The sequence below is a fragment of the Petaurus breviceps genome, unplaced genomic scaffold, assembly GCF_028583685.1.
Source record: "Petaurus breviceps papuanus isolate PSGF00001 unplaced genomic scaffold, PetGlider_PUasm1.0 189, whole genome shotgun sequence".
Lineage (NCBI taxonomy): Eukaryota > Metazoa > Chordata > Mammalia > Diprotodontia > Petauridae > Petaurus > Petaurus breviceps.
Window position 1 is genome coordinate 9,697,848 of NW_027185809.1, and position 26,146 is coordinate 9,723,993.

The window sequence follows — 26,146 nt, forward strand, 5'->3', positions numbered from 1 at the left end:
TATAAAAAGATCTGGAGAAGGAGATGGCAAACCATGCCAGTACCTTTTCCAAGGATTCCCCAAATGGGGTCACAAAAAGTTGGATGTGAATGAAACAGCAGAACAGCAACAAATACATATGAAAGTTGGAGGGAGTCAGATTTCTTCCCAGTATAACGAAAATACTTCCCCAAACTAGACCTTCCAAACAATGGAATGGGCTACATCAGGAGTTTACGAATCCTCCCCTTTGGGGAATCTTTAAGCAAAGGCTTTAATGACTTCTTGGGTATGTTGTAGTGGAGGTTTCCATGAAGCCCAGGTTGAACTAGACAGTTTCTAAGTTTTCTTCCAATCTGTGATTCTGTGATGTATAAGAAGACTATTTTTGCTGCAGTTCAGGAGTATGAAATTAGGGTCTAACTTTGGGAGTACAAAGAAGGATCAGATACGAGAGATACTGCAGTGATAGGATAGCTAGGGTTTGTCCAGTGACAGAATGTGAATGTAGGTAGAGAGAAGAATCAATGAAAAATAAGACTGAAGTTGTTCTGGAGCCAGTTTATACTGACTTGTGAGGGCCAACTGTTAAATTTCCAGTGTGAGTATTTATACTTTGGAAATCAGCAGATGCCAGCAATCAGGGTTTGATTTATTTATTTTGTTTTTTGCTTTGCTTTTTGGAGGGCATTTGGGGTTAAGTGACTTGCCCAAGATCACACGACTAGTTTTGTGTTAAGTGTCTGAGGCTGGATCCGAACCCAGGTCCTCCTGACTCCATGGCCAGTTCTCTATTCACTGTGCTACTTAGCCGCCCCTGATTTATTTTTTTTTTAAATCATCCACTTTAGACTTATATGAAAGTGATGGAGGAAGATGTTAATGATGCAGATTAAATTTAAGTGTGTAGAGTGTAAAAAAAAATTTTTGAGAGCTGATTGTTAAACATTTACTAGCACACCCCTGAATAACACCCAGTTTTAAGCATGGTAGACAAGGAATATCAGTGCAACAGAAAGAAATAGTGTAGTCATATGAAGGAACAGTTTCAGGGGCAAACCTGATTGTGAACTCAAGTTTGGACATGTTGCATTTGAGAGGCAGGTGGGACATCTATCTTCCTTCCTCTTTATCCAAATCCCTTAATTCTACATGCCTAGCACCCTTATCTTTTTTTTTTTTTTTTTTCTGAGCATTTAGTGTATTGACCAATTAGGCTGCGGTATGACAAATTGCCAGAAGGTGGTGCCATCTAACACATATAGGCAGCAACCAACTTCAATTTCCTACTTAAAAACACAGGCTCTGCCACCCCTGACCACTCTTAACCTTGCTGGGTCTTCCCCTGCCACTGCAGTAGGAGATTGTGTGTGTGTGTGTGTGTGTGTGTGTGTGTGTGTGTGTGTGTGTGTGTGTGTGTGTGTGTAAACCCCAAACCTGATTTTGAAAAGTCTGTGGACTCCAAAGCAAAGGAAGGGAAGAAGTTGTGAAAATAAGATGGAGTTGAGAGAGGTATGAGTATGGTGACTCCTCCAGCCTGAAATCACATCCCTCTAAACTGCCTGAGATCTTACGAGTCTTACTTTGTTACACGGGTTTGTCTCATTATTTACATATCTCTTTGACTTTAAATATCTCCACCTGAAAAATGTTTACATTTTAGAGAATGTTAAGTTAATAATCGCTCATACCTCAGTGTGAATTTATTCAAGCAACTTTGTCTCTGTAACATCTAGCAGAGTTCAAAACCATTAGAAGGATTTCAATTTTATTGAAGGAGGTAGAAAGAAAAAGTAGGGCCTCAAAACTGAGCCTTGAGTCAGGAAAACCTGGACTCAAATACTCTGACAGTGTGTGATCATGGTCAAGTTCAGTCTCCTAAAAAATAGAGACAATAATGCCCATGATGCTGTGAGGCTCAAATGGGATAATGCATTTGGGGTGATTTCAAAGATGCTAGATTTAGGGCTGGAAAGGACCTCAGAGGTCAGCAAATCCAATGTCATTATTTTAAAAATGAGGAAACTGAGGCCCAGCGAAATTAGGTGTCCAAGATCATGCAGTTAGTAAGCAGAAGAAGGATTTGAACTCAAATCCTACAATTCCAAACCCACTGTTAAACTATACTATGCCATTCTGCCACTCAATACAAATGCCAGTTATAATTACCTGTTTTTACATTTTGTACAGAGACAATTCTATTCTCAAATAGGGAAAGGAAGCTCTCTTCCTCTTCCTCCTCTTCCTCGACCTTTTCCATTTTCCCAAAACCTCTTGTGACACATGCCTTACTTTTCCCAGGGCCTAGAACTCTGGCTAGTACCACTGGTGCTACAATATCGCTTGATTTTGAAGGAACAGCTTGGTTCGCTCACCTGGGTGTTATGCCTACCCATCATATGAGAAATTTTTTGGGCGATGAACAGAGAAATTGGTTAACACAACAACTCATGGAACATAACCCACTGAGGGGTTAGAGACTATATTTAATGTGTCTCACACGCTTTCTAGCTGTGAGACCCAGGGCAAGTCACTTAACTCTGCTTGCCTCAGTTTCCTCATCTGTAAAATGAACTGGAGAAGAAAAAAGGCAAACCACTTTAGTATCTTTGTAGAGAAAACCCCAAATGGGATCATGAGTTGCACACAACTGAAAACAACTGAATAACAACAAAAACCTTCCTTAGATTAGAATCTTCAGATTCTCTAGGAACAAATTAGGACCTGATGGTGATTTTTGCAAGTTCATAGTATAGAAAATTAGGTTAGTTTCAAAAAGGAACACCTGCATGTTAAGGGAAAGAAAGAAAATAATGAGGGAAAGTTCCCATGGTAGTTTGCCTTGGATACAACTATATGACTGAGTCAGAATGAGGTCACCCTTCATTATGTCTAGAGCTCAGTACAATAGCATGAACACTAATCTCTATTATCTTAACAGGGCCCTTTATATTAAAAAGATGTTTCTGGGGTAATGCCCAAATAGTGACACTTTAAAACTTCTGAAGTGACATTTAGAAGAGAAAAAAGATTCTCTCCCCAACTACGTTCCTGCTCTATTGACAGCTTTCCTTTTCAGTCAAATGCTATTAATTTTTTTATATCACATCCTAGAAGTTGCCAATATGATGCATTCATTGGGCACACACAAATCTTGCCTTTATTTTCCCTCTCTCTAGGCCTCAGTTTCCTTCCCACTTCTCCTCAGTAAGGATATTTTCCTTCTTCTCTCTGGGAAGACTCTGACATGTTGTTTATGGCATCCTTATTTTTATCTGATCTATAAAATGTTCATGTCACTCTCCCTTGATGTTTTGGTTCCCAACACGTACTTCTGTACTCTTTTTCTCAATAGTAATTTTCTGACCCATAAGTTCCCTATTTTGGCATTTCTACATCTTCCGACCATTATTTCTAGAATCTCTGAGATGAGCTCCTCCCTGTCCTTTTGATCCAGATGCTGTCTTTTGTTTTTAGGTGACAGGATTTGACTCTTTTTACTTGTCCTATGAATTATATCTTCAGGCAGTAGCAACAAAAGCTATAACGAAGTAGCCCTGAGGCCGCCTGCTTCCTTTGGGTTAATATTGGTAATGGACAGTATAAGTTTTTAGCTCTCTAGCTGAGGCATACAGGCATTATTTGCATCAAGGGTTTGAGGCTTTTGCAGGTAGGATTTATTCTATTAACAAAGCTTCTCCCCCCACTCCCAGATTAAGGGTTGGCCTTCTGTCTGGCTGCTTTCAAGAGAGAGTAGCAGCTGCAGAGTGAGTGAGAGAGAGAGAGAGAGTGAGTCAGGGAACCTGGGATAACTCAGACACCTGGGCTCTTTGGTTCCCATGATATAATAAATTTCAATTTGTGCCCACTCTGTGTTTTGAGAGTAAAAATGTAAACAGGTGGATTGTACAGTCTGTGGTAGCTGCTGTGTTGGCAGTCCAATGTCCTGCTATGCTTGTTCCTGGGTTTCCCCAGAATTAACTAATTCAGTCCAGATGAACCCAACATCATCTAGAGTGAGGGGGATCAGCTTGCCCACTTTAGGAATCTGCTCTTGTAGGGGTTCAGAGCTGTTTCCCCATCCCCATCCCCTAACATATTTTCATTATTTAGGAGCTGCAGTATTTTGGGCAGAGCAATGGTTTTGGAGTTGAGAGGACTGGAGGTATAGACTCTGGTTTTGGGTAGGTCACTTAGCCTCTTTGAGACTTCCTTTTCTATTACTTTCACAAACACTTTCTATAGTCTAAAAGGATAACTAGCTGTTCCCTGTACATAACATTTCACCTCCCTTAGCACAGACTGCCTTATCAAGGAAACTGGCCTCCATGTTACTGTCACATAAAAAACAACCCAGTGAAGACATGCAGACCCCCCAGGCCAGAACTTCCTTCTGAATACTCACGTTGTAAATGCTGGGTTGTATTTTGCACCAAGGTAGTAGGAATACAGGTTGAACATTCCAATCATGAAGGCAACAAACACCATGATGAAAATGACCATGAATTTGAAGATATCCTTCACTGTTCTTCCCAAAGAAATCTGCAGGGGCCCAAAGCTCTCATTGGCTGGAAGAATGTAAGCAATGCGGGAGAAGCTCAGTACCACGGCTATGGCATATAGTCCTTCTGATATGATCTGAGGGTCAGAGGGCCGCCATTTGTTCCTGGCTAAAAGAAAATTATGGAGGTTACCCATTAGGGAAGAGAAAGGGCCTAGTAGGAGATAGGACAGGGTTACTGAGTATTCATAGCCACAAGGTTCAAGAAGCACAGAGGTTTGATACACAAACTTGATGTTCTAGACAGAATAGCAGATAGGGATAAGGGCAAGATGGAACTTAAAGGGAAAACCGCCTTTGGGCCTTTTCCTTCATCTATTAGATGAGGGGGTTGGATTTAATGATCCGTAAGGTCCCTTCCAGTCCTGAATCCATGATCCTCTACATATTTTCTCATTACTATTACCTAAGACAGAGGGAAGGTTAATAACATATTATTCTACTTTTCCTTAGGCTAATGGGCAGTTGTAGGCAAGGGAAACAGAACCGTGCTTTGATACAGCCCAGGAGAGTGACTTGCTGTTCAACTTTGGCCAGGGTAATCCCTAATTTTTGATAACCTGTGCTGGAGGAAAAACTGCCCTAGGAGGTATCCCATACTGGGGAGGCTTTGATTAGGGGTCCCCTGCATACAAATTGCAAGGAGGGATGCTTCATTTTAGTATCACCATACTTAAGATGTTTAAACTTGGCAAGACCATATTTCACAACTAAAATGTAGCTAGGTGGCACAGTGGATAAAGCTCTGGTCCTGGAGTCAGGAAGATCTGAGTTCAAATTTGACCTCGGACACTTACAAGCTATGTCACCTTGTTCAATTCACTTCACTTCTGTTTGCCTTAGTTTCCTCAATTGTAAAATGGTGATAATAGTAGTACTTACTTCTTGGGTTGTTGTAAGGATAAAATGAGATAATATTTAGTGCCTGGCATATATTAGATACTCTATAAATGCTGTTTATTATTATTATTAAATTTAATCTGTTTAGCAGTTATATCAATGACATATTCCTGGTGTTGTGGGAAAAGCCCTGCATTTAGACACACAAGGTTTGAGTTCAAAGCTTTACTCCTCACTAGGTGTATATTGTTGGGGGAAAATTACTGATCTTTAGCTTCTTACTTTGTAAAATGAAATGCCATATGTAAAGCAATTTGATTCTGTAAAGAATACTGTAATCACTACTCTGTGCTTTGCTGGAGAATAGAGCTTGTTAATGGGGGTGGGGGTAGCAGTCTTACTAAAGCTGTATGAAAGAGCAGTGCCCCTAGAGACATCTCAGTTGGTACAGGGAGAGAGCTGCTTAGAAGTCAGAGGGCCTTGGTTGAAATCGAAGCTCTGCCAGTGACTAGCTTTAATGAGAAGGAGGAATCAAATAACCTAAAAATTCTATCAAGCTCTAAATCTGTGATAAAAAACTGTAAGACATTTATTAAACATCCTCCACGTGTGAGATGTGGGGTTAGTCACTGAAGAAACAAAACAGAAGATACAACATGGACCTTGCTCTGAAGGAATTTACAATTTAATAGTCAGGAGACCTAGATTCAAGTCCCCTTGCTGGTGCTTATGAGCTATGTGACCATGAAGATGTGATTTTAACTACCTGAACTTTCGATCTATAACACGAAGGTAACAATTCTCACACTAGCTATTCTACAGGTTGTTGTGAGGAAAGTGCTTTGTAAAAGCCTTGGAGTGCCATATAAATGTGAATTATTATAGTCATTATTATGACAGTGGCCTCCAAGCTGCTTTGTAGCAAGAAAATGCTAATTTGGGGACCATGTGGTGCTCAAAGGAACCTAGTATTAGCCAGAAGGGCCCTTGGAAATCATCTCATGCACAGTAATTTACATTATCTATATTGTATTCTATTTTAAAATTATTTTGTTAACCATTTCCCAATCACATTTTAATCTGGTTTGGGTTTTACTTGGGCATTTCGTTGGCGGGCTGGTAGGCTACCAGTCTGACACCTCTGAGCCACTCTAACCCTCTTATTTTACAGATGAGGAAATTAGAATTCAGAAGAATTAAGAGACTTATTGAGGGTCACATAGCTAGCATGTAGCAGAGCCAGGATTTACTGGCTCTTTGAACTTTACCAACAGACTTTTTCAGTAGTGCTCTGTCCCCTGAGTGACTACAGCAAATATGAACCACTTAGGGGGTTTTCCCTAAGAATGCAAATCTCTTGAGGACGGGGATTTTGTTTTTTTCTTGTCTTTGTGTTCCCAGGCTAGCACAGTGCTTTGCACACTGTAGGTGCTTAATAAACTCTTGTTGAGCTGATTTTAACGGAAAATGACACTTTACAAGTCCTACGATGCATGAGGGGGAGAGGTAGGGAAGGGGGCAATCAGGCTGCCCTTTCCTGAGAGTCAGGTCCCTAGTGCGGACTTTATCTATTTTGTAAAACTAAAGTGATTAATATTCTACATACTGAAAGCTGTGTAAAAAAAATCTCTCAAAAGCACTTATCTACTGTATAAATAATAGTGTATTAAGACATATGTATGTAAGAAGTATATATGTATATACTTATACTATATAAACAAATATATGTACATATTTCTCTATATATTTGTTTATGTATTTTTGTAATAGTGACCTGTGTTTTCATCAATGAGGGGAACTTCCAGTGTAGACTCTCCCTTCACCCATAGCAATAGGTAGTTCATTGGTAATTTACATTCTTAGAGCATTGTCTGGAGCACTAAGAGATCAAGTGATGTGTTCTTGTTCACAAACCTAGCACATTTCAGAGGCAACACTTGAACTGTGCTTTTCTCCAGACTTCAAGGCCAGACCTTTAAACCACTTTCTGCCAGGGCATATAATACTTAAAAAATAATCCTTCCTGTGATTTCAATGAAGAAAACTCCCTCCCAAGGAAACTCCTTTTATCAGTACTTATTGGCAACTTATTATAACTTATTAATCAATAAGCAATGATTAAGCATTCTGAAATAGTGGATTGAGAGATGACCTTGGAGCTGGGAAGACCTGAGTTCAAGCCTTATCTTTGGCATAATGACTGTGTGACCCTGGACAAGTCACTTAACCCCTCCATGTTCTAGTCTACTTTCAAAGGCTGTAGGTTACAGAAAAGGTGCTGATTTGGCTTAGTAGTAGACAGTTATCTCAGTGCGGAGTTCCCTATGCCAATGAAATCTTTGTTCCTACTCTGCGTGCACCAGGCACTGTGCTAAATACTAGGGATACAAAAATAAAAATGAAACAATCTTCACCATCGCGGAACTTAGATTCTGTCCCTCATATATAAAGGTGGGAAGAACTTGAGGACCACCTTCACTTGCTTCTCCCCTTCCCCTCCACTTTTCATCTGTGGTGGCCCTGAGAAATAACCTGTGGCTTTGCCTCTTTCATTAGAGGTGAAGGGAGTGGGGTGAGCTGTGAGGAATCCAGGCTGGATGTTGCAGCCAAGCCAGGAGTTTTGTTCTTAAACTTAGTGGGACTAAAGTTATTTAAGAATTTAGATAAACTGTGAGACTAATCCTCCCTCCCCCTCCCCAGAGACTGAGATAACGTGCCCATGGGATTATACCACTAAGATATGGAGAAGCAACTGTATTTTTATTTTTGCTCTATCTTTGAAGTAAATATCCCTTTGTAAAATCTAACTCAATGTTAAATGGCTAAATGGAATTGGAGCACTGCTCTCAAGGGCCCCTAAAATGGGGGAACATGATCAGTGGGGGGATGTAAGCAATGAAAGACATCAGCCTTCTCTGGTTTGAGTCAGAGAAAAGAGACTCCTTCACCTACTCTGGGTACCCAAGATGCCTTGGGGGGAGTAAAACATAAGAGGCCTGACCATTAGACAGTAAGGATGGTCACTCTACGTTATATATGCAAAATAAATACTAGATAGATGGTTTTTGGACAAAGAGCCCCGGAAGCTGCAGAGATTAAGAAAGGCTCCAAGGGGGTGCTTGTGTTGAATCTTGAAGAAGAACTAGAGGTTCTGAGAGACAGAGGTGAGGATTCAGGAACAGCCAGAGCAAAGACATAGAGGTGGGAGATTATGGCATCTTGTAGAAGGAGAAACAGGAAGGCTCTTGGCTGGGCTGCAGAGTGCAGACTGGGAGCAATGTATATGGATGCTGGGAGGGCTGTCAGATCAGCATGTGAAGAGCTTTAAATGACAAGAGAATTTACATTTTCTTCTAGAGGTGAGAGGTAACAGTCAGAATTTCTTGAATAGGGGAGTAACATGATTAAAACTTCACTTAAAGAAAATCATATTGGAAGTTGTGCAGAGGATGGATTGGTATGGATAAACTGATTATTAATAATAGGTGAGTACTATTATAATTGTCCAAGGGCAACTAGGTGGTACAGTGGGCTTGGAGACAGAAGGATCTGAGTTCAAATCTGGCCTCATACACTTACTGGATGTGTGTCCCTGGGCAAGTCACTTAAACCCTATTTGCTTTAGTAAAATGAGGACACACTGAAGAAGGAAATGGCCAATCATTCCAGTATCTTACCCAAGAAAACCCCATAGATGGTTCAGTGATGAAGTATCAGGCCTGGAGTCAGGAAGAGCTGAATTAAAATTTGGCCTCAGATACTTATTAGCTGTGTGTCCCCAGGCAAGTCACTTAACCCTGTTTGTCTCAGTTTCATCATCTATAAAATAAGCTGGAGAAGGAAATGGCAAACCAGTCTAGTATCTTTGCCAAGAAAATCCCAAACGGGGTCATGAACAGTCAGAATCAACTGAAAATGATGACATACCATACAACTGGCAATAAAAAATAATTATCCAAGCTAGAGGTGATGAAGGCCGGATTGTCGTGATTGTGTGGCTGATGAGGAGTCAGATATTGAGGGATGTTTAAGAGGAAGAAATGTTAAGATTTGGCAACAAACTGGATATGGCAAGTGAGAAAGTAAGGAGCTGAGGACAACACTGAGGTTTTGAACCTAAGAAGATTGAAAGAATGATAGTGTCCTCAAAGGAAAAAGGAAGTTTAGAAGAGAGGTGAGTTTTGGGAAAAAATGGTGAATTCTATTTTTAGCATTTTGAGTTTGAGATGCCTATGGGACATCCGGTTTGCAATGACTAACAGACAATTGGAGATAAGATGTACTGGATTTGGGAGAAGGACTAGGGATGGATCTATAGATCTTGGAGTCAGCTATATAGAGATGATAACTAAAACCATGAGAGTTGATGAGATTACCCAGGAGATGATGGAGAGAGAAGAGAAGAGGTGCAGGAACAAAGCCTTGGGGACTACCTACAATTAAGGAATGTGATATAGATGATGAATTGTCAAAGGAGACTAGGTAGGTATGAGAAGAACCAGGAGAAGGCAGTGCCAGAAAAACCCAGAGGAGAGATAACATCAAGAGAAAGAAAGTGATCAAAAGTGGCGAATTCTGTAGAGAAGTCAAGAAGGACGAGGACAGAGAAAGGACACGAGATTTGGCGATTATGCAATCAATGGCGACTTTTGCAAGAAAAATTTCAGTTGAGGGATTAGACAGAAAGTCAGACTGCAAAGGGTTGAGAAATAAGCGAGAGGAGATAAAGTGGAAGCAATGAGTGTAGGCTTGTTTTGGGGGGGGGGAATTCAACTCCAAAAGAGGAAAACTGTAGGTAGGACAGTATCTTGAAGAAATGGCAGGGTTTAGTGGAGATTTTTTAAGGATGAGGACTTGAGATTGTTTGCTGGTAGCAGGGAAGGAAAATCCTAGTAGAAGGAGAAATTGAAGAGGGGGGAGGAAGGAGGGAAAGGAGTGGGGGAAGAGAGAGAGACAGACAGACAGATAGACAAAGACACAGAGACAGAGACAAGAGAAGGAATAATCTGTTAGTAAAACTAAGATGAGATGGGATGGAGGGAGTATGTATAAGGGTTGGCCTTAGCAAAGAGAAAGGTCATTTCATTGTCAGAGAGACTGGGGAAAAGAAGGGGAAAATGGAAAATTGTGTTAAGGAGTTTTAAGGTGTAATATATAGAGAAGGAGCTCATAGGACAGTCTCTGCTTCCTAGTGTGAAGTATGGTGCAAGGTCTTCATCCAAAAAAAGGAGAGGAAAGGGAAAGGGGGATATTTGGGGAGAGAGGGGGAAGTTTGGAATAATATTTGAGGGTAGTAGGATAGAGAATCAATTAAAAAGGAGTAAAAGAATTAGCTTGCTATAGTGAGGGCCCAAGTTGAGATAGGATAAATTTATAGTGGGCCCAGTTAGCTTTTTTGTATGACTTCCTCCAGCTTTGCTCAACAGTAAGTGTGCAGGAATGGAGAAGATGTGTGGTGAAAGTATTCCATAGTAGGGATTTGCAAAACATGAGGTATGGGAAAGAAGAAAGGGATTTGATAGTGGAAACTAATATGGAGTTGAACTGGTTAACTATAGGATCAAGGCTGAAAGGGGAATAAAAGTGAAGTGAGAGCAGGGGTGATGCCTAAGAAAGTACTTAGAAAGCACTATTAGTCTGAGAGAGTTGATTGGGGGATAGAAGGCTTAAATAATTTGCCTAGGGTCACAAGTTTAGTAAAGTTGCAAGTATTTGAACTTAAGTCTTCCTGATTCCTAAAACCAGTTCCCTGCCCACTACTCATTTAAGTATGAACATTGCATTTTATCTTTTGTGTTGGCCAATAGCAGCTTCCTCTCCCTCCAGCCCCCAAGTCCTTCCCCACCCCCTGCTTTGAAGTTGATTGGAACTGTCTAAAGGCCTATAAACATGCCAATAAATACCAATTTTTCTTGGTGTTCAACGCTAAACTCAAGTTAAATAGGGAGAAGGAAGCCCTCAGTTCGCAGGCACTAGGCATCTGTTTAAATTGAGACCTAATGACCAGAATAAATACAAAATTATAGCTTATACATGCTCCTCTAAGTTTAGCTAATGTGACTGAAGATCTGCAACCCTGAAATCCAAACCTACATGTGAAAGGAACAAATGATGATATTTCCACTAACTCCCTATCTCTGGATCAATTGCCCACTACAAGATGAGGACTTGCTCATCCCCCCAAAATCACTCACACCACATCCACAGCAATTGCCTTTACTGCTGATTAAGAAACATTGATTGGGGCGGCCAGGTAGCACAGCGAGTAAGAGCCCTGGCCCCAGAGTCGGGATGACCTGGGATCGAATCCGGGCTCAGACACAGCACCCACCCAGAAACACCCGGCTGTGTAACCTTGAGCAAGTTACTTAACCCCAAATGCTTAGGGGTGGCCAGGTGGCGCAGTGAGTAAGAGCACCAGCCCCAGAGTCAGGATGACCTGGGATCGAATCCGGGCTCTGATACTTAGCACCACACCCAGAAATAACTGGCCCTGTAACCTTGAGCAAGTTACTTAACCCCAATTGCTTTAGAAAAAAAAAACAAAAAAGAAACATTGATTAATTTAAAAGATTCAGAGTTAGGAGAAATGTTTGCAGTCATTTAGTTTAACCTCTTCATTTTACAGATGAGGAAACAGGCCTGGAGAGGCTAAGTGACTTGTTCAAGGTAACATAGAAAGTAAAGCAGAAAGAGCATTTTAAATGGAGGCCATTTGATTCCAAACCCAATATATTCTCTTGTCATGGTACCACATGTAGAACAGAAGGGATGTAGGTTCTTTATCTTTATGCCCTCAGCACCTAGGTTATTGTAACCTTGGACTTAGAAAGATCATCTAGCCCAACTTCCTAATTTTACTGAGGATGTAGCTGAGGCCCAGAGAAGGCAGAGGCCTTGGAGTAATAAGTGGCTTCTCCAAGATTCAAGCCCAGGTCTTCTGACTTCATAGCTACTATATTGGATTATTTCTTTTTAGAGCGATTTCACTGGGTCAGGTTTTACTTAAAAGAACAAAAAAGTAAAATGAATAACATTTCATCCTTCTGCTTGAGATCTGCTTCCACTTGACTAGACTTCTGTGAACAGTTTGAGATATATGTGGTGTATCAAAGGGCCCCTGACAACTTTTTGGACCATAACAGCTGATGAGATGTGGGGGATGCCTGAGACTGGGACTCTGGAGATTTGTGTTCTTGTCCTAATTCTTCCCAAGTGATGAGTTGTATAACTGGGGGAAAAAATCTCTGAGCCTCAGTTTCCAGCTCTGGCATATTATAATTCTGTAATTATATAATCTTGTGCTGTTAAGGGACCCTCTAGGGTCCTTCTCTAGAAGGGTTGAAAGTAAATACTGTATGTCCACCAGAGGGCACTCTTCACTAACGGTCGCTGCAAAAAAAACTAGACAAACATTTTAAGAAAAAAAATAAATAAAGCAAATCAAGTTTTCCTGAGACAGGTTCAGTAGAAAGTAGGAAGACTTGAGTAATAATGCTGTTGTCTGGGGACAGTCTTAACCTGCCCTTGATGAAGTGTAATTCACCATCAGCCAGCAGCACTATGCCCTGAGCTGCGTTATTAATAAAAGGACAGATTTTAAGGAACCAAGAGTCCTAACCTCAGGACTTTTCCAGCTTCTTCTGGTGAACTGAGCACAACAAACAAGTGTAAATGAATAATGTTTTAAGGAAGTCTTCCTTTGCAAACAAACCAGTGGCAATAGGCACTGTGGAAAGATCCTTCATTTAAAAAAAAAAATCAGTAAAGGACCTTTTTAAATGGTAAGCTTCCCTCCAACATTTAAAATATGATTCATTTTATGGAAATCTGATTAACAGGCACACTGGCTGGGAATAATGGATTTTTGGATTGAGAATTTGTGCTTATTATTACTTTATTTAGTTATTAGAATTTCCAGGTCAAAAAAGCTCCTTCATAGTCAAAGGGGGCATTTTATACTCCAACACGCCCTTCTCTCATTGGTAACCTTCACTGAGTCATTATGGCTTTAATCAGGGTCTCCCAATTCTGAATTTGGGGGGTATGTGACTTTTGAAAAATCATAAAACTTAAAAGCTGAAAGGGACCATTGAGATCATCTTGTTCTACTCCCTCATTCATATGTTGGAGAAACTGAGGCCCAAAGAAGAAAGTATTAGCTCAAGGTCACATAGCTTATTGCTTAGCACCACAGACAGGACTAAAATCCAGGCAATCTGACTCTCTAGGCCAGTGTTCAATGCGCCATCCCACTTTGTCTCACTTTTCTAATTACTATTATTATGATGAATTAGGGACAGCTAGATGTTGCAGTGAATAGAGTGTTGGACCTTGAGTCAGGTAGGCCTGGGTTCAAATTTGCTCTCATATACTTACTAACTGTATGACACTGGGCAAGTCACTTAAACTTTGTCTCAGTTTTCTCACCTATAAAGTGAGGAAAATAATGGCATATACCTCTCAATCCTGTGAGGATAAAATGAGATAAAATTTATAAAGCATTTTGCAAACCTTAAAGTACTGTTGTTATTATTATTGTTACTCAGCCATCACCTGCCTCAATTTTCCTCATCTGTAAAATAAGAATAATAAAAGCATCTGCCATCCTGGGTTGTAATATTTGCAAAGTGCTTTGCAAACATAAAGGCTAACTAGCATCATTATGCTTCTGGATAGGAATGAAAAACAGCAGATGCTTGTTAGGGGGAAAAACTGGATCCATAAAGAAAGAGTCATCACCCAAGTAAAACTATCTTTCCTAAGGAAAAGAAATTCTTTTTGTTGGATTGTTTATAGAAAACTTGTGATTCTCTTCCTCATTTTCAGCTTACTGAATTGCACACACTGACCAAATCTCTTTGTGGCTATGTGTGAAGTTGTTTTGGGTTTACCCTACACAAGGGGGACAAGGCAGATGGAGCCGCCATTGCCACCATTAGAGGAAAAGCTCTTTACTCAGTGTGTGTGTGTGTGTGTGTCTCACTGCAATAGCAATGAAATGATCAACAAAGAATAAGTGATCACCACTTATTTTGTAAAGCACTGCACATACAGTATCTTCCTAAATCACAGAATCTAAGAATAAGAATAATTCTTAGATGTGCAGTTCAACTCAGCCAAGAAGCTCAAATTCTGTCTATTGCCAAGTGCTCAGATAGCTTCTGCCTTCGAATCTCTAGTGACCAGGACCTCATTATTACCCAAACTGCCCATTCTTCTTTTGAACAGTTCAAACTTCAAAGAGGTTTTTCTTTCCATTGGACCTCTCTGCAGCAGCCTCTCCACTGCTCCTGCTTCTTCCCCCTGAGACCAAGAAGGACAAGTCTAATCATTCTTCTACATGCTGGTCATTTCTTTCCTCTTTGAGCCTCAAAATACACTTGTGAGAGTGGCAGAAATTCCAAGCATTATTGTCCCATTTTACAGATGACAAAACAGCACAGAGTTTAAGTGACTTGCCTAGGTCACACAGCAATCAATTACAGAATCTTGACTTAAACTGAAGACTTTTGCTTCCAAGGACAGAGCCTTTCCCACTCACTGTGCCATACATCTCCAAGCTGCTAGTCCAGCATTATATCTTACCATAAGTAAAGTAGGCCACTTCTGGGGGAAGTGTAACATTGTTGAGGTTATCATCCTGTACGTATTGATCCACATACAGCTGGGCTTCACTGGCTTTTAGAAAAGCCATGAACCTTGCTGTGAATGAAGCCACAAAGATGGATAGCATCCCAAAATCCAGGAGGTTCCACAGCTGCATGGCATATTCTCGGGGTCCTTCCTCCCATATCTCCTTGCACTCAGACCAGATCATCCCTAAAGGAAAGAAGATTATACAGAATCAAAGGTTCAATTTCATTTTTAATTTTCTTCATGATTTTTAAACAAAGAGAACCATATGACAAGTGAAAAGGAGGAACGCTTTGTTTTGGGGCTATCCAAGGTTTCTAGAATATTCCTGGTCTCTTCTCCAAAGCCTCGTTTTAAAATGGTTAGTTACAAGAGATATTGGGAGGCCATTTAATTCACCTCTCTACCTTTGGATAATCCTGCATCTAAACCATTTCACAAAGGTGAGGATCAAGCCTATCGATGAATATAAAAGAGATATAGTTAGAGTTTACCTTGTGATTCTATGTTTAGAATGTTGTAGCTGAGGGGAATCTTAAAGACCCTCCAATCATAGGAATTATAGGAGCGAGAGCTGAAAGCCTCAAAGAACAACTCATTTGAAATGAATCAAGAAGTTCATCCAAACTCAAGTTAGTGGCAGAAGACTCCACATTTCCTGACACTCAGTTTTCTGTTCCTGTGACATCTCATTGTTTCTTACAACAAGCGCTAGTTTTAATTCTTTTGTTAAAAATAAAATATCTTATGCTAGGGATTGGAATTAGTTTAAACGCTCATAGGGCACAGAGAAGACTGTGAATGCATTAGCCCTATAAAGTGCTTTATTTGGAAAACGGAGTGCTTCCTTGGAACTCATATTTTATATCATGCTACACTTAGTTTTATTCCAAGCATTTTAAGAGTTGTCATGAGGAAGAAAGATTAGACTTATTTTGTCTGACTGGAGGAAAGAGGTAAGAGCAGTGGATAGAAGGTATACAAAGGCTGATTTTGGTTTAGAATAAAGAAGAACTTAATAGCAATAGAGTCATAAAATGCTCTCAACAAAGTGAGTTCTCTTGTACTTGAGGTTTTTAGGAAGAGTCTGAATGATCCTTTGTCAGGGTGGTTAGAGACGGGGGCTTTAGACTTCTCACAGGATTTGGACTAGTCCCTTCTTATTCTAAGAGCCTTTAATAACAGCTCATATGTGCATGGCCCTTTGACGTTTTTTTAAGCATTTTTAAAATTTTTATTTTTTTAAGTATTTGATGATACTTTTTACAAGTATTATCTCATTTGATGCTCACAACAATCACGGGGGGTGGGTGCTATTATTATCCCCATTTTACAGGAGAGGGAGCACACAGCTAATAGGTATAAGAAGCAGTTTCTAAGATTCTGTTTCTGCTTCTTAGTAGAATCTCCCTTCGCCACATCCTTTATAGCAATACATTCATCACTGATTGCTTTGTTTACAATATGGAATATTGGTCTATCTCAAAGGTGAGTGTGTTGGGTTTGCTGGAGACAATAGAGACAATATAAAGAAAAAAAAAACTTCTTTGAAGACAGAACATATGAACCTAAGAGAAATAATGAAGTAACAAAAGAAAGTTGAACTTGGAGTCACAAGATGTTAGTTCAAGTTCTGCTTGTCCTGGTCAAGGTCAGTTATATGATTTAGGTGAGTTATTTAGCTTCTATGAGCCTCAGTTTCCTCATATGTCAAATGGAGATGATGATAACCCTCGTACTCCCTACCTCACAAGGTTGTTGTGAAGAAATCTACAACAAGCATTTATTAAGCACTTACTATTTTTCCAGGCACCGTTCCAGGGCTCTGGGGATAGAAACAAAGAAAAAAGTTGGGCAGTCCTCTCCTTTAGAGAGGGACTATTTTCAGATAGTTTATCTGCTATCTGAAAACACTTTGGAAACTGTGAAGAACTGAACATCAGATTCACAATTACAATACCTACAATTTGTTGTTAGAACCTCATTAGAGGCCTTTGAAGGTGCTGAGACAAGAAAACTGAATTCTTGGGGTGGAACTGTCTCTGCCTGATTTGCAGTAGCAATAGATTCACTAAGCTCTCCTCTCATCCAAAGAAGTGAAGCCTTCTCTGCTGCCATTGGGGACAACCCATCACTACCCCTCTGGTAGTATACTTGGCCCAAATCAGTTATTGATTAATCAATGCTTCTTTCTCCTCTTCAAGTCTTTCCTTTTCATACAGAAATGGAGCATTATAGAAAAGCTTTCAACAGTTTCCATGGAGAAAAATAATTGTGGGTCTCTTGTTTGGTGAAAGCACTATTTTTGCTTTTAAATGACCTCTGAAATATGTCTGTGTTTAGAAAAATAACAACTGGCCCTAAAAGCTGCATATTGAAAGCACTAGGAATTGCCTTTATTGAAAAGAAATCACATTCCCAAGATGATGTCTGATTGCTTGTTTTACCTTATTTCCAAATTGTGGCATTTTCCTGGAATCACTGTTACCTTCCAAGCACCCGTATCATTGGCATGCATTCAAAGGCAACAGAAAGTGGACCTGGTTCCATCTATCATGTTAGGAAGACAAGGTCATGAAATTATTAATTAGAATTGCAAATCATTTATTGAAAATGGACAGTTCAAGTTCATGACCAAGGTAAATATACCTAGGAGATGTTCCCTCACTGTGCATAGCAAATTGCTTCCTCAGCTGTCTAACTCCATATTGGTCTTAAAAAAATTAAATATTAACTAACCCAGCCTAATTTAAATTATTTCAAGTCTGTAAGTGAAAGGAACCCAGGCCCCAGGGGCTGAGCAGCAGGAATGTTTTAATGAAAAAATAAATGTGTGAAATTAAGTACTTTCGCTGAGTAAAATTAGCACCCTGCTTACAAACAGCCGTAGGAAGCCTCTGCCATTTCAGAGTTTCAGGTCAAGACGGTCTGTCCAAGCTGGGCTGCCCAGCCTTCCTCCCTCCAGCCTATCAATCAGAGTGTCTCTGAAAACTGGTGACAGTGACACAGCAGGGTAACAGATGCTGTGTACTCAAGCATCCTGGTGGGAAGGCAGCTCACAAGACCCTTGGCTTTACATAGAAATTGCTGACAGTCCTAGACAGGCAGTATCAAAAGACTGAAGGTCACTGACCATTCACTAGAGCAGCTTGCTCAAGAGTGGGCAGGGAATGGAAAAGAGTAAGAAATCTGAGGGGCAGAAAGCAATGAGTGTTAGGTAGAAAGGAAAACAGAATCAAGTAACAGGCTCATTTTTTGTTACTGTATAAAATGTCATTCATACTCAGTGGGATCTGTATATATGACAGGGAGAGGCACAGCTGAGTTTGTAACTAGGTAGAATCACGGGGAACAAGCATGACATGTATTTGTACAGAGAAGGTGTGAATAGATTTCCACTATAAAGTAGCTCAAAAGATTTTAATCGGGAAATATCTCCTTTTCCAATGATCCTTTGCATGATTCTCATCTCATCTCACAGGATCATAGATTTAAAGCTAGAGGGGACCTTTCAGGTCTTCTACTATAACCCCCTCATTTTACAGATGAGAAAATTGAGGCCCAAAAAATCATCTGACTCAGGGGCAGGGAACCTGCATCCTCAAGGCCACATGTGGCCCTCTAGGTCCTCAAGCCTGGTCTTTCTATGGAATCGGATTCAAAGGGCTGCACTTGAGGACCTAGAGGGCCACATGTCGCCTTGAGGTGGCAGGTTACCCCTTCCCCCGATCTAGCCAAATATTACATAGGTGATAAGTGACATTTGAACCCACATCATCTATTTATAAATTCACCCCTATGGTGTCACATTTTATAGATCACAAAGCAAGATACAGTGAGAACATGAAGTACATTCACAGTTGAAAAGTTCAAATATAGATATGTTGGAGGTTAGAAAATGCTTCTGGAAAGGTCCCCTTCAGGTGAGGCCCAAGCATCAGGCTAAGTGAGTAGCTCACTCACCCTAGTCCACCATCTGGTAGCTACCTATTTTAGGAAAAGACTTGTGCTAAATAGGTATCAAGAGAAAGCACAGGATCATGGATAGAGAGCTGGCCTAAGGGTTGGGAAGGCTTGGTTTAGGTTCTGTCTCAGGTGGATATACTGGCTGTGTGACCCTGGGCAAAGCACTTAACCTCTCAGTGCTCCAGACAGCTCTCAAACCAAAAGGTGCAGGGGAGGCCATGATCTGCTAAAACCAACCCCAAATCAAGTGCCAAGTGCTGTGGTTTCCATAATTCTAAAGGACTACAAATCCTGCTCCCTAAATTTGGAACCGTGGGACAAAACCAAGATTGTCTTATAGATCAGCACTGGTTTCTTTGAGGGAGAATCTCACAACAAAAATGCTGCTTCCTGTTCCTCACTGATGAATTCAAGTATACCGGTACTCATCCTTAATACAATCCAATACCATAGAATCACCTAATAGAGGAGAAAGGGCTCCTAACATGTCTGGTCCACATTAAGACATCTGGACACATAGTAGGTGCATAAAGCATTAAATATAATATTTAAAATGGCTTATTGCATTTTTGAATAGTTTCAGTTTTAATCTTCAAGAGAAGTGATGGATCTCCCAAATCAAATATTGTCTTTTGTTTTTATAAACTTTTTTTTGACTGGACCTATGATTTTGTTGGTATAAAGAACTACAAGTGAAGAAACCTCCTCTACTAATGCAGAGAGACAACCCTTCTATATCTTGAGGGCAAGTTTGTGACTCTTTTTGTATCCCAGTGTTCAGCATGGTGCTTGGCACATAGTAGGTGCTTAATAAATGTTTACTGATTGATTGATTAGATCCCAAAAGAGTTTCTGGGCCACTTAGAAGTTAATTGTCAATTATGAAGTGCCTACTATGTACATGTCAGACACTGTGCTAAATGGTAGGAATACGAAGAGAGGGATGACAGCCCCTGACCTCAAGGAGCTTATCATGTAATAGAGGCAGACAGTTTATTAAAATAACAAAAGACAGAAAAGGGGCGGTGGAGTAGAGGTGGGGGTGGAGTTCCCTGCAAAGGGAACATGATGAAGTCCTGCTGCTAGGGTGGGAAATAATCTGAGGTTTGAGTTTCAGGGCTGATTTCATCTCCCAGGATGGTGAGTTCTTAGAGATTACGAAATCCAAGAGGTTAGCAGGCTAGGAAAAGATGTTAAATGACTTTCCTAGGGTTACACAGCCAGGACATTGCTGAGGTGCCACCTGAGGTCTTCCTGACTCAGAGGCAAGCTCTCTAGTTTTATACTGAGTTAAAAAAAAATTAATGTCTCAATCTCTGATGTTTCAAGCTTCTAACATATAATTTATAGGGTTCTATTTTCATTTTTCTTTTTATTCTGTCCTCTCGTCTGCGTGCCTGGCTCTGGTTCCCTCCAACTCTGCTGTTCCATCTAGGATTCTCTTTATGGAAATGTTTCTGTGACATCTCTTCCCTGCCTGCCTCTGCTTCAGGATGGAGGGGAGAGCCTGGGAGGACGAGCATTCAGTTTGTCAAAAGAACAAGACACACTGGGAATAAAGCTGATTGTCTGGAAAGCAGATCACGTTCTGTGTTTCTAAAGAGCTGCTCACAGCAGATTGCAGGGAAGCTTTAAATGGCTCCTGTGATGACCCTGTTCTGGGCTAAGGAGACACAGGCACAGCTAAGGCTTCACAGTTTGGATTGATCTCCTTTCCCTTTTCCCCCCACACAGATAAACAATGAGTTCTGCAGTCAAAACTGCAATACATAAATTTCAGCACCTGCACCTTTTTACTGCTTCATAATAATATTAATAAAAAACACAGTAACAATAATAGTATTTTAATGCCTTACACTTGAAGGTTACAATTAATTACACTTTACAGTTACGGTTGGTATTCTTACTAGATGCAAAGAATGCTAGAACTGGAAGGACTGTGGCGACCATGTGGTCCAACAATCTCTTTTTGTAGAAGGTCAAACAGTCCCAGAGGGGTAAAAATGTGTCCAACATCTATCATAGTGACTGCTACAAAACATAGCACAGTATCTGGTACCTACTGAACTGAACTGAATTGAATCAAATTATTTGCTATTTAGTGGAAGAACCAGGACCAGACTGACACCTCCTGATTGCCATCAGTGCCCTTGCTTAAGCACATGCACATTTTAGTGCTTACAGGGCCAGGTACATAGGAGGCGCCTAATAAATGTTTATTGATTACATAGCATTAAGCACAAGAGAGGCAGTATGGGGATAGGAGTTGTAATGCATAGAAGAGAATCAGGGAGACCTGGGTTCCAGCCCAGCTTCTGACAAATACTGGCTGTAGAGACCCAGGAATATCACTCAACTTCAGTTCCCCAGGCAAAATTTCTAAGGCAACAAATTGTAGACCATTTGCTGATCTGGACTGAGAAAGGGTTCCTCCCCCAGAAATCACCATTCCAATGATGTCGTGGATCTAAACAAAAGAAATCCCTACCCCCATATTATCTTGCTAGGTTTTTCTATTTTCTTGTTGTGTCAAATTTTCAGCATTTGGATATCCATTTGAGGAAATATTTTCAGGTTGTCTATAGGAAAAGACCTGGAGGGGCTTCTGAAAAAATATCATTTTCATGGGTGACCAACTAAAATGCAATACAGAAAGGGCATCTGCAGTCTGACCACTGACATGCTTCCAGAGGAACAGTGTTCCCACACATTTCTCTCAGGGTTTTGTCCACAGCAGACATGCCAAATTAATGAGTTTCATTAAAAGCTAATGGAACCACCTCCAAGCTTCTGTCTATAATACAGGCTACAAGGCACCAGGAGACTCTGGGAATTAAACAAAGTGGATGGATGGCTTGTCAGGTGAGTTCAAGTATTTCCCAAGATTCTGGGGCTTTCACAAAAAGCATATAGCCACCTATAGACTTCTCTATCAATCAGCAAACGTTGAGTAAGGTCCTACTATGAGTCACCTCCAACACTTATGAGTGGTAAGACCCTATGCAACCACTTGACCTGAGTGTTCCAGGTAGAACTTTCCATATTACAGAAATAGGGTTGTCCTGCAATTGTAGAGGAAGTTCCATGGGGAGCTCCTGATGCCTGGAAAATCAAAGGTCCAATCCCTAGCCCTTCTACTATGGTCTCAGCTTTGTGAATACAAACATAAAAGTGATAATAGTACCTGGCCTCAGAGAACTTACATTCTTTCTACTTCCAAACTAGCTTCAGAAGGCGATGCTCCTTTGCTAAACATGTGAAGTTTGTTTGCATTGAGATCTTTTCCCCCTCAGTATCGAGAATGGGTGTCACTGAACCATCCAGCCTTTCTCTCGAGGCAGCTTAGTATAGTGGATAAGGTCTTGAACTTACAGTAAAATCTAGGTTAAAATTTTGTTTCTGACTTTTATATGACTGTGGACAAGTCACTTAACATCTTTAAGCCTCAGGTTCCTCATCTGTAAAATGGAGATCATAACAGCTCCAGGACCTGCTTAACATCCATCTTGTGAGGGTCAAATTAGATAATGTATGCAAACTGTAATATAAATATTATTTCCTTTTATTTGCATTCAATGCCATTTATTTGTGAGAACATTGTGTAAGGGATTATTGTGAACATGTAAAAGAGTTTTCTTTTATGCAAATAAAACCTCATTTATAGAATGGCTAAACACCATGGTGTTTAATCATTTATATCATACAATGCCCTAGCAGATGTGGGCATGGTATAGGTACAATCATTCTCACTAGGTCTTAGATTTTCTCAGAAACACAGAGTTTTCAAGGGGGGAGAGGTCTTGGAAATCATCTAGTCTAACCTTTATTTTGTAGCTGGAGAGATGGGGCATGGGGGGGAATATTAATCCCAAAGTCACATAATGAGTTAGTAGGTGTCAGAGTCAAGTCTTCTGACACTCTTTTCCAGGCTCATTCTGCTATAATTTGAACCATACAATTAAACACTTGATGACTAACTGTTCTGTATTATATATTTTTTTTTTCTGTTTTACTCATTCATCTTGAAAGTACATTATAAACCTAGAAGTGAGCAAATGGAAAAGCATGGACTAGAATGCAGGCTTTCCATTTCCTGGTCCAGTGCTTTTTCTACTAAACTAGGCTATTTCCTATGTACTGACAGCATCATAGAATATTAGAGGTGGGAGGGATCATAGCCTCAGAGCCAGGAGGGACCAGAGGCTGTCCAGTTAAACTACATATAAACAAGATTCCCCTCTACTACTTGCTTGACTAGGTCTGTTTGCCCAGCCTCTGTATGAAGATATTTAAATGTGAGGTAAGAAAAGATGAAACAAGTGAAAACTTCCCAGTGATGGGAGCTTCCCCAAAGTGGAATGGGCTTCCAGAGGATGTACACAAGACTTCAACATTTCAGGCAAAAGGTGGACATCCATTGGTGGGGTATGTATTAGAAGAGTTACTTGTTTGGGTTTAAATTGGATTGGATGACCTCTGGGACTTTGTGACTTCTCATACCAATCTTAGCTCATCTAGTCCAATAACTTCTCTTTATAGGTGAGGAAACTGAGTCCCTCTCTCAGCACACAGTTGCCTGGTAACACTTAAGATGTGTAGCCTTGGACAACTAATTTCACTTCTCTAGGCCCCAGTTTCTTCATCTATGAGGAAGAAGGAAGTCTTGATGGTCAGTTTTGCACTCTTAAAAATGGCTTTCCATGACACAGATGATACAGTCCTGGTGAGTCTGGCAAATGGAGCTGCAAAGGATTGTTTCCAAAGGACATAAAATGGGGGAGGGCGGGTGGAGGGGGTGGAGAGAGAAAATAAGAGAGAGAGAAGAGAGGGGAGAGAGAGGAGTCTCATTTACTTTTGAGATGAAGTTCATGACTTAGATCTTATGAATATGTTTAAATGTTTTTGATAACTATGTTTTAACATAATAGGCTTCTTTTATAATCCTATGTTTCTATTTTAGGCATTTCATATTATTTTTTTTTCTGAGAAAGCGTTCATATACTTCACCAGTCTGAAAAAAAAAGCAACCATAACACAAGAAAGTTTAAGAATGCTTCCTTTAGTGGCAGCTAGGTGGTGCAGTGAATAGAGCATGGACCCTGAAGTCAGGAAGACCTGAGTTCAAATCCAGCCTCAGACACTTGACACTTACTAACTGTGTGACCTTGGGCAAATCACTTAACCCCTTGCCTTCTCCCTCAAAACTGCCTTGCCTTCTCCCTCAAAAAAAAAAAAGAATGCTTTAGCTATAGGAAAGCTGGAGATAATGTGCCCCTTGCTACTTGAAGAAAAAAATATAAGAAGCCCAAGGTTCAAGGTCCAAGAAAATCAAGAAGGTATTTAAGCAAGTAACAGATTAATACAGTTCTGGAATTATTCCTGTAGATTAGGCTAGAGGCACTGAATCTTCAAGTAGGTTGACAGGGTAAAAGATACTATGACATTCTGGAGAAATATGGATCACATAGATGAGGTGTTGACTTGAAAAAATCCAAATGAATCAGTGGTCTGTGTGTATTAAATAAAATGTATAGGAAAAAAAGTGCTGCTTACTATGGTAAAGGGGAAGAAAAAATTGCTGAAAAGGGAGTTATTTCCCTGGTTCCCTTGGATGCTTTTCCATGTTTAGAAGAGGCAACTGGACTTTTCTCAGAGGCTGACAGTCTCAAATAGCCTTGTGTCTACTTTGAATGAGAAGCATCCATGCCCAGTTTGTGCTTGTGTGAGATTCTAGCCACTTCCTATAATAACTAGAACTAATTTGAGATTGTGACCTTTAGCCCAGATCATTTTGCTAGAGAAAATAATTTCCAAAAGGTGAAAGTATTTCTTGGATCCTAGAAAATTCTATTGTTTTATAAAATTTTGGTTAACAAATGTGTTGGATTTTTTTTGGGGGGGGGAGGAGGAGAAGGGTAGAATAAAATAATGGGAAAGAAACACTAAATTTTCAAGTGAATCACTTTCAAATCAGGCTCATACATTTAAAATCGGAAGGGACCCTAGTGACCATATAGTCCAAACTCCTAATTTTACAGATGAGGAAACAGAAACCTAGGAAGCTTAGGTTTTTGCAGGTCATAAAATCAAAGGCCACATAGGTAATAAACCTCAGAGATAGAATTTTAACTAGGTCCTGTGACTCTAGAGGATTTCCACTGTGTCACAATATTTTACTAATTTCAATTCTCATTATTCTACGGGATTGCATAGTTCCCTGTGACAATTATAGCTCACATTTCTATGGTACTTTGGGTTTGCAAAGATGTTCATCACAACCAACCTATCAGGTAGTTTTATTATCTCTGTTTTACACATGAGATAATTGAGGTCCAGAGATATAAAATGATTTGTCCAATGTCACATAGCAGGTGGCAAAATGAGAATTTAAACCCATATCTTCAAATTCTTGGCCCAGTTCTCTTTGCATTATGCCATACTGCATCTACTGAACTTGCTGGAATGATGATGTTTTAAGTACTAGAATGAAGAGGATATCATCCATCCCTCATCCATCCATTCAAGAATGCTGAACTTTGAATCAAGAAGGCATAAATCCAAGCCCCACCTCAGACATTTATGACCTGAGTGACCTTGGGTACATTATTTGAGTGCCCTAAGACTCAATTTTCTAATTTTCAAAATGGTACCTACCTCACAAGGTTGTTGTGAAATGAGATGATAAAAGTACATGTTAGGAGGAGTAATGCTTAATCTTCCTAGAAAATGGTTGGAGCCAGATTGTGAAGGGCTTTAAATGCCAAACAGAGAAGTTTGCTTTTTATTCTAGGTGCGATAAATGGCCACTGAAGTTTTTTTTTTTTTAAAGCCATTGGGGTTAAGTAACTTGCTCAAGGTTACACGGCCAGGTGTTTCTGGGTGGGTGCTAAGTGTCTGAGCCCGGATTCGATCCCCAGGTCATCCCAACACTGGAGCCGGTGCTCTTACTCGCGGTGCTACCTGGCCACCCTGCCACTGAAGCTTCTTAAGCACACTAGTGGAATACAGATGAACTGGAGCCCAAGGTGTCTGGAGGGGAATAGCATGAGAGAGAACTAAAGAAGCAGGGCAGCATCACAGTGAACAGAGTATGCTTACATGTGAGGCAAAAGAATCTGAACTTCACTTCACAGGCGATAGGGCCCCTCTGAAGTATGATGAGTT

At 40.3% G+C, this 26,146-nt stretch overlaps 1 protein-coding gene across 3 annotated transcripts in view; it reads right to left on the minus strand.

Moving 5' to 3' along the window:
• TRPC7 (transient receptor potential cation channel subfamily C member 7) overlaps nucleotides 1–26,146 on the minus strand; it is a 294,002-nt gene that overhangs the window by 61,660 nt on the left and 206,196 nt on the right. For all 3 annotated transcript variants that reach the window (XM_069091684.1, XM_069091683.1, XM_069091682.1), the window contains 2 exons: nucleotides 14,969–15,202; nucleotides 4,385–4,649 (listed from right to left, as the gene is read on the minus strand). In XM_069091684.1, the coding sequence (XP_068947785.1) occupies nucleotides 4,385–4,649; nucleotides 14,969–15,202 (499 nt within the window). The remainder of the gene's footprint in view (nucleotides 1–4,384; nucleotides 4,650–14,968; nucleotides 15,203–26,146) is intronic.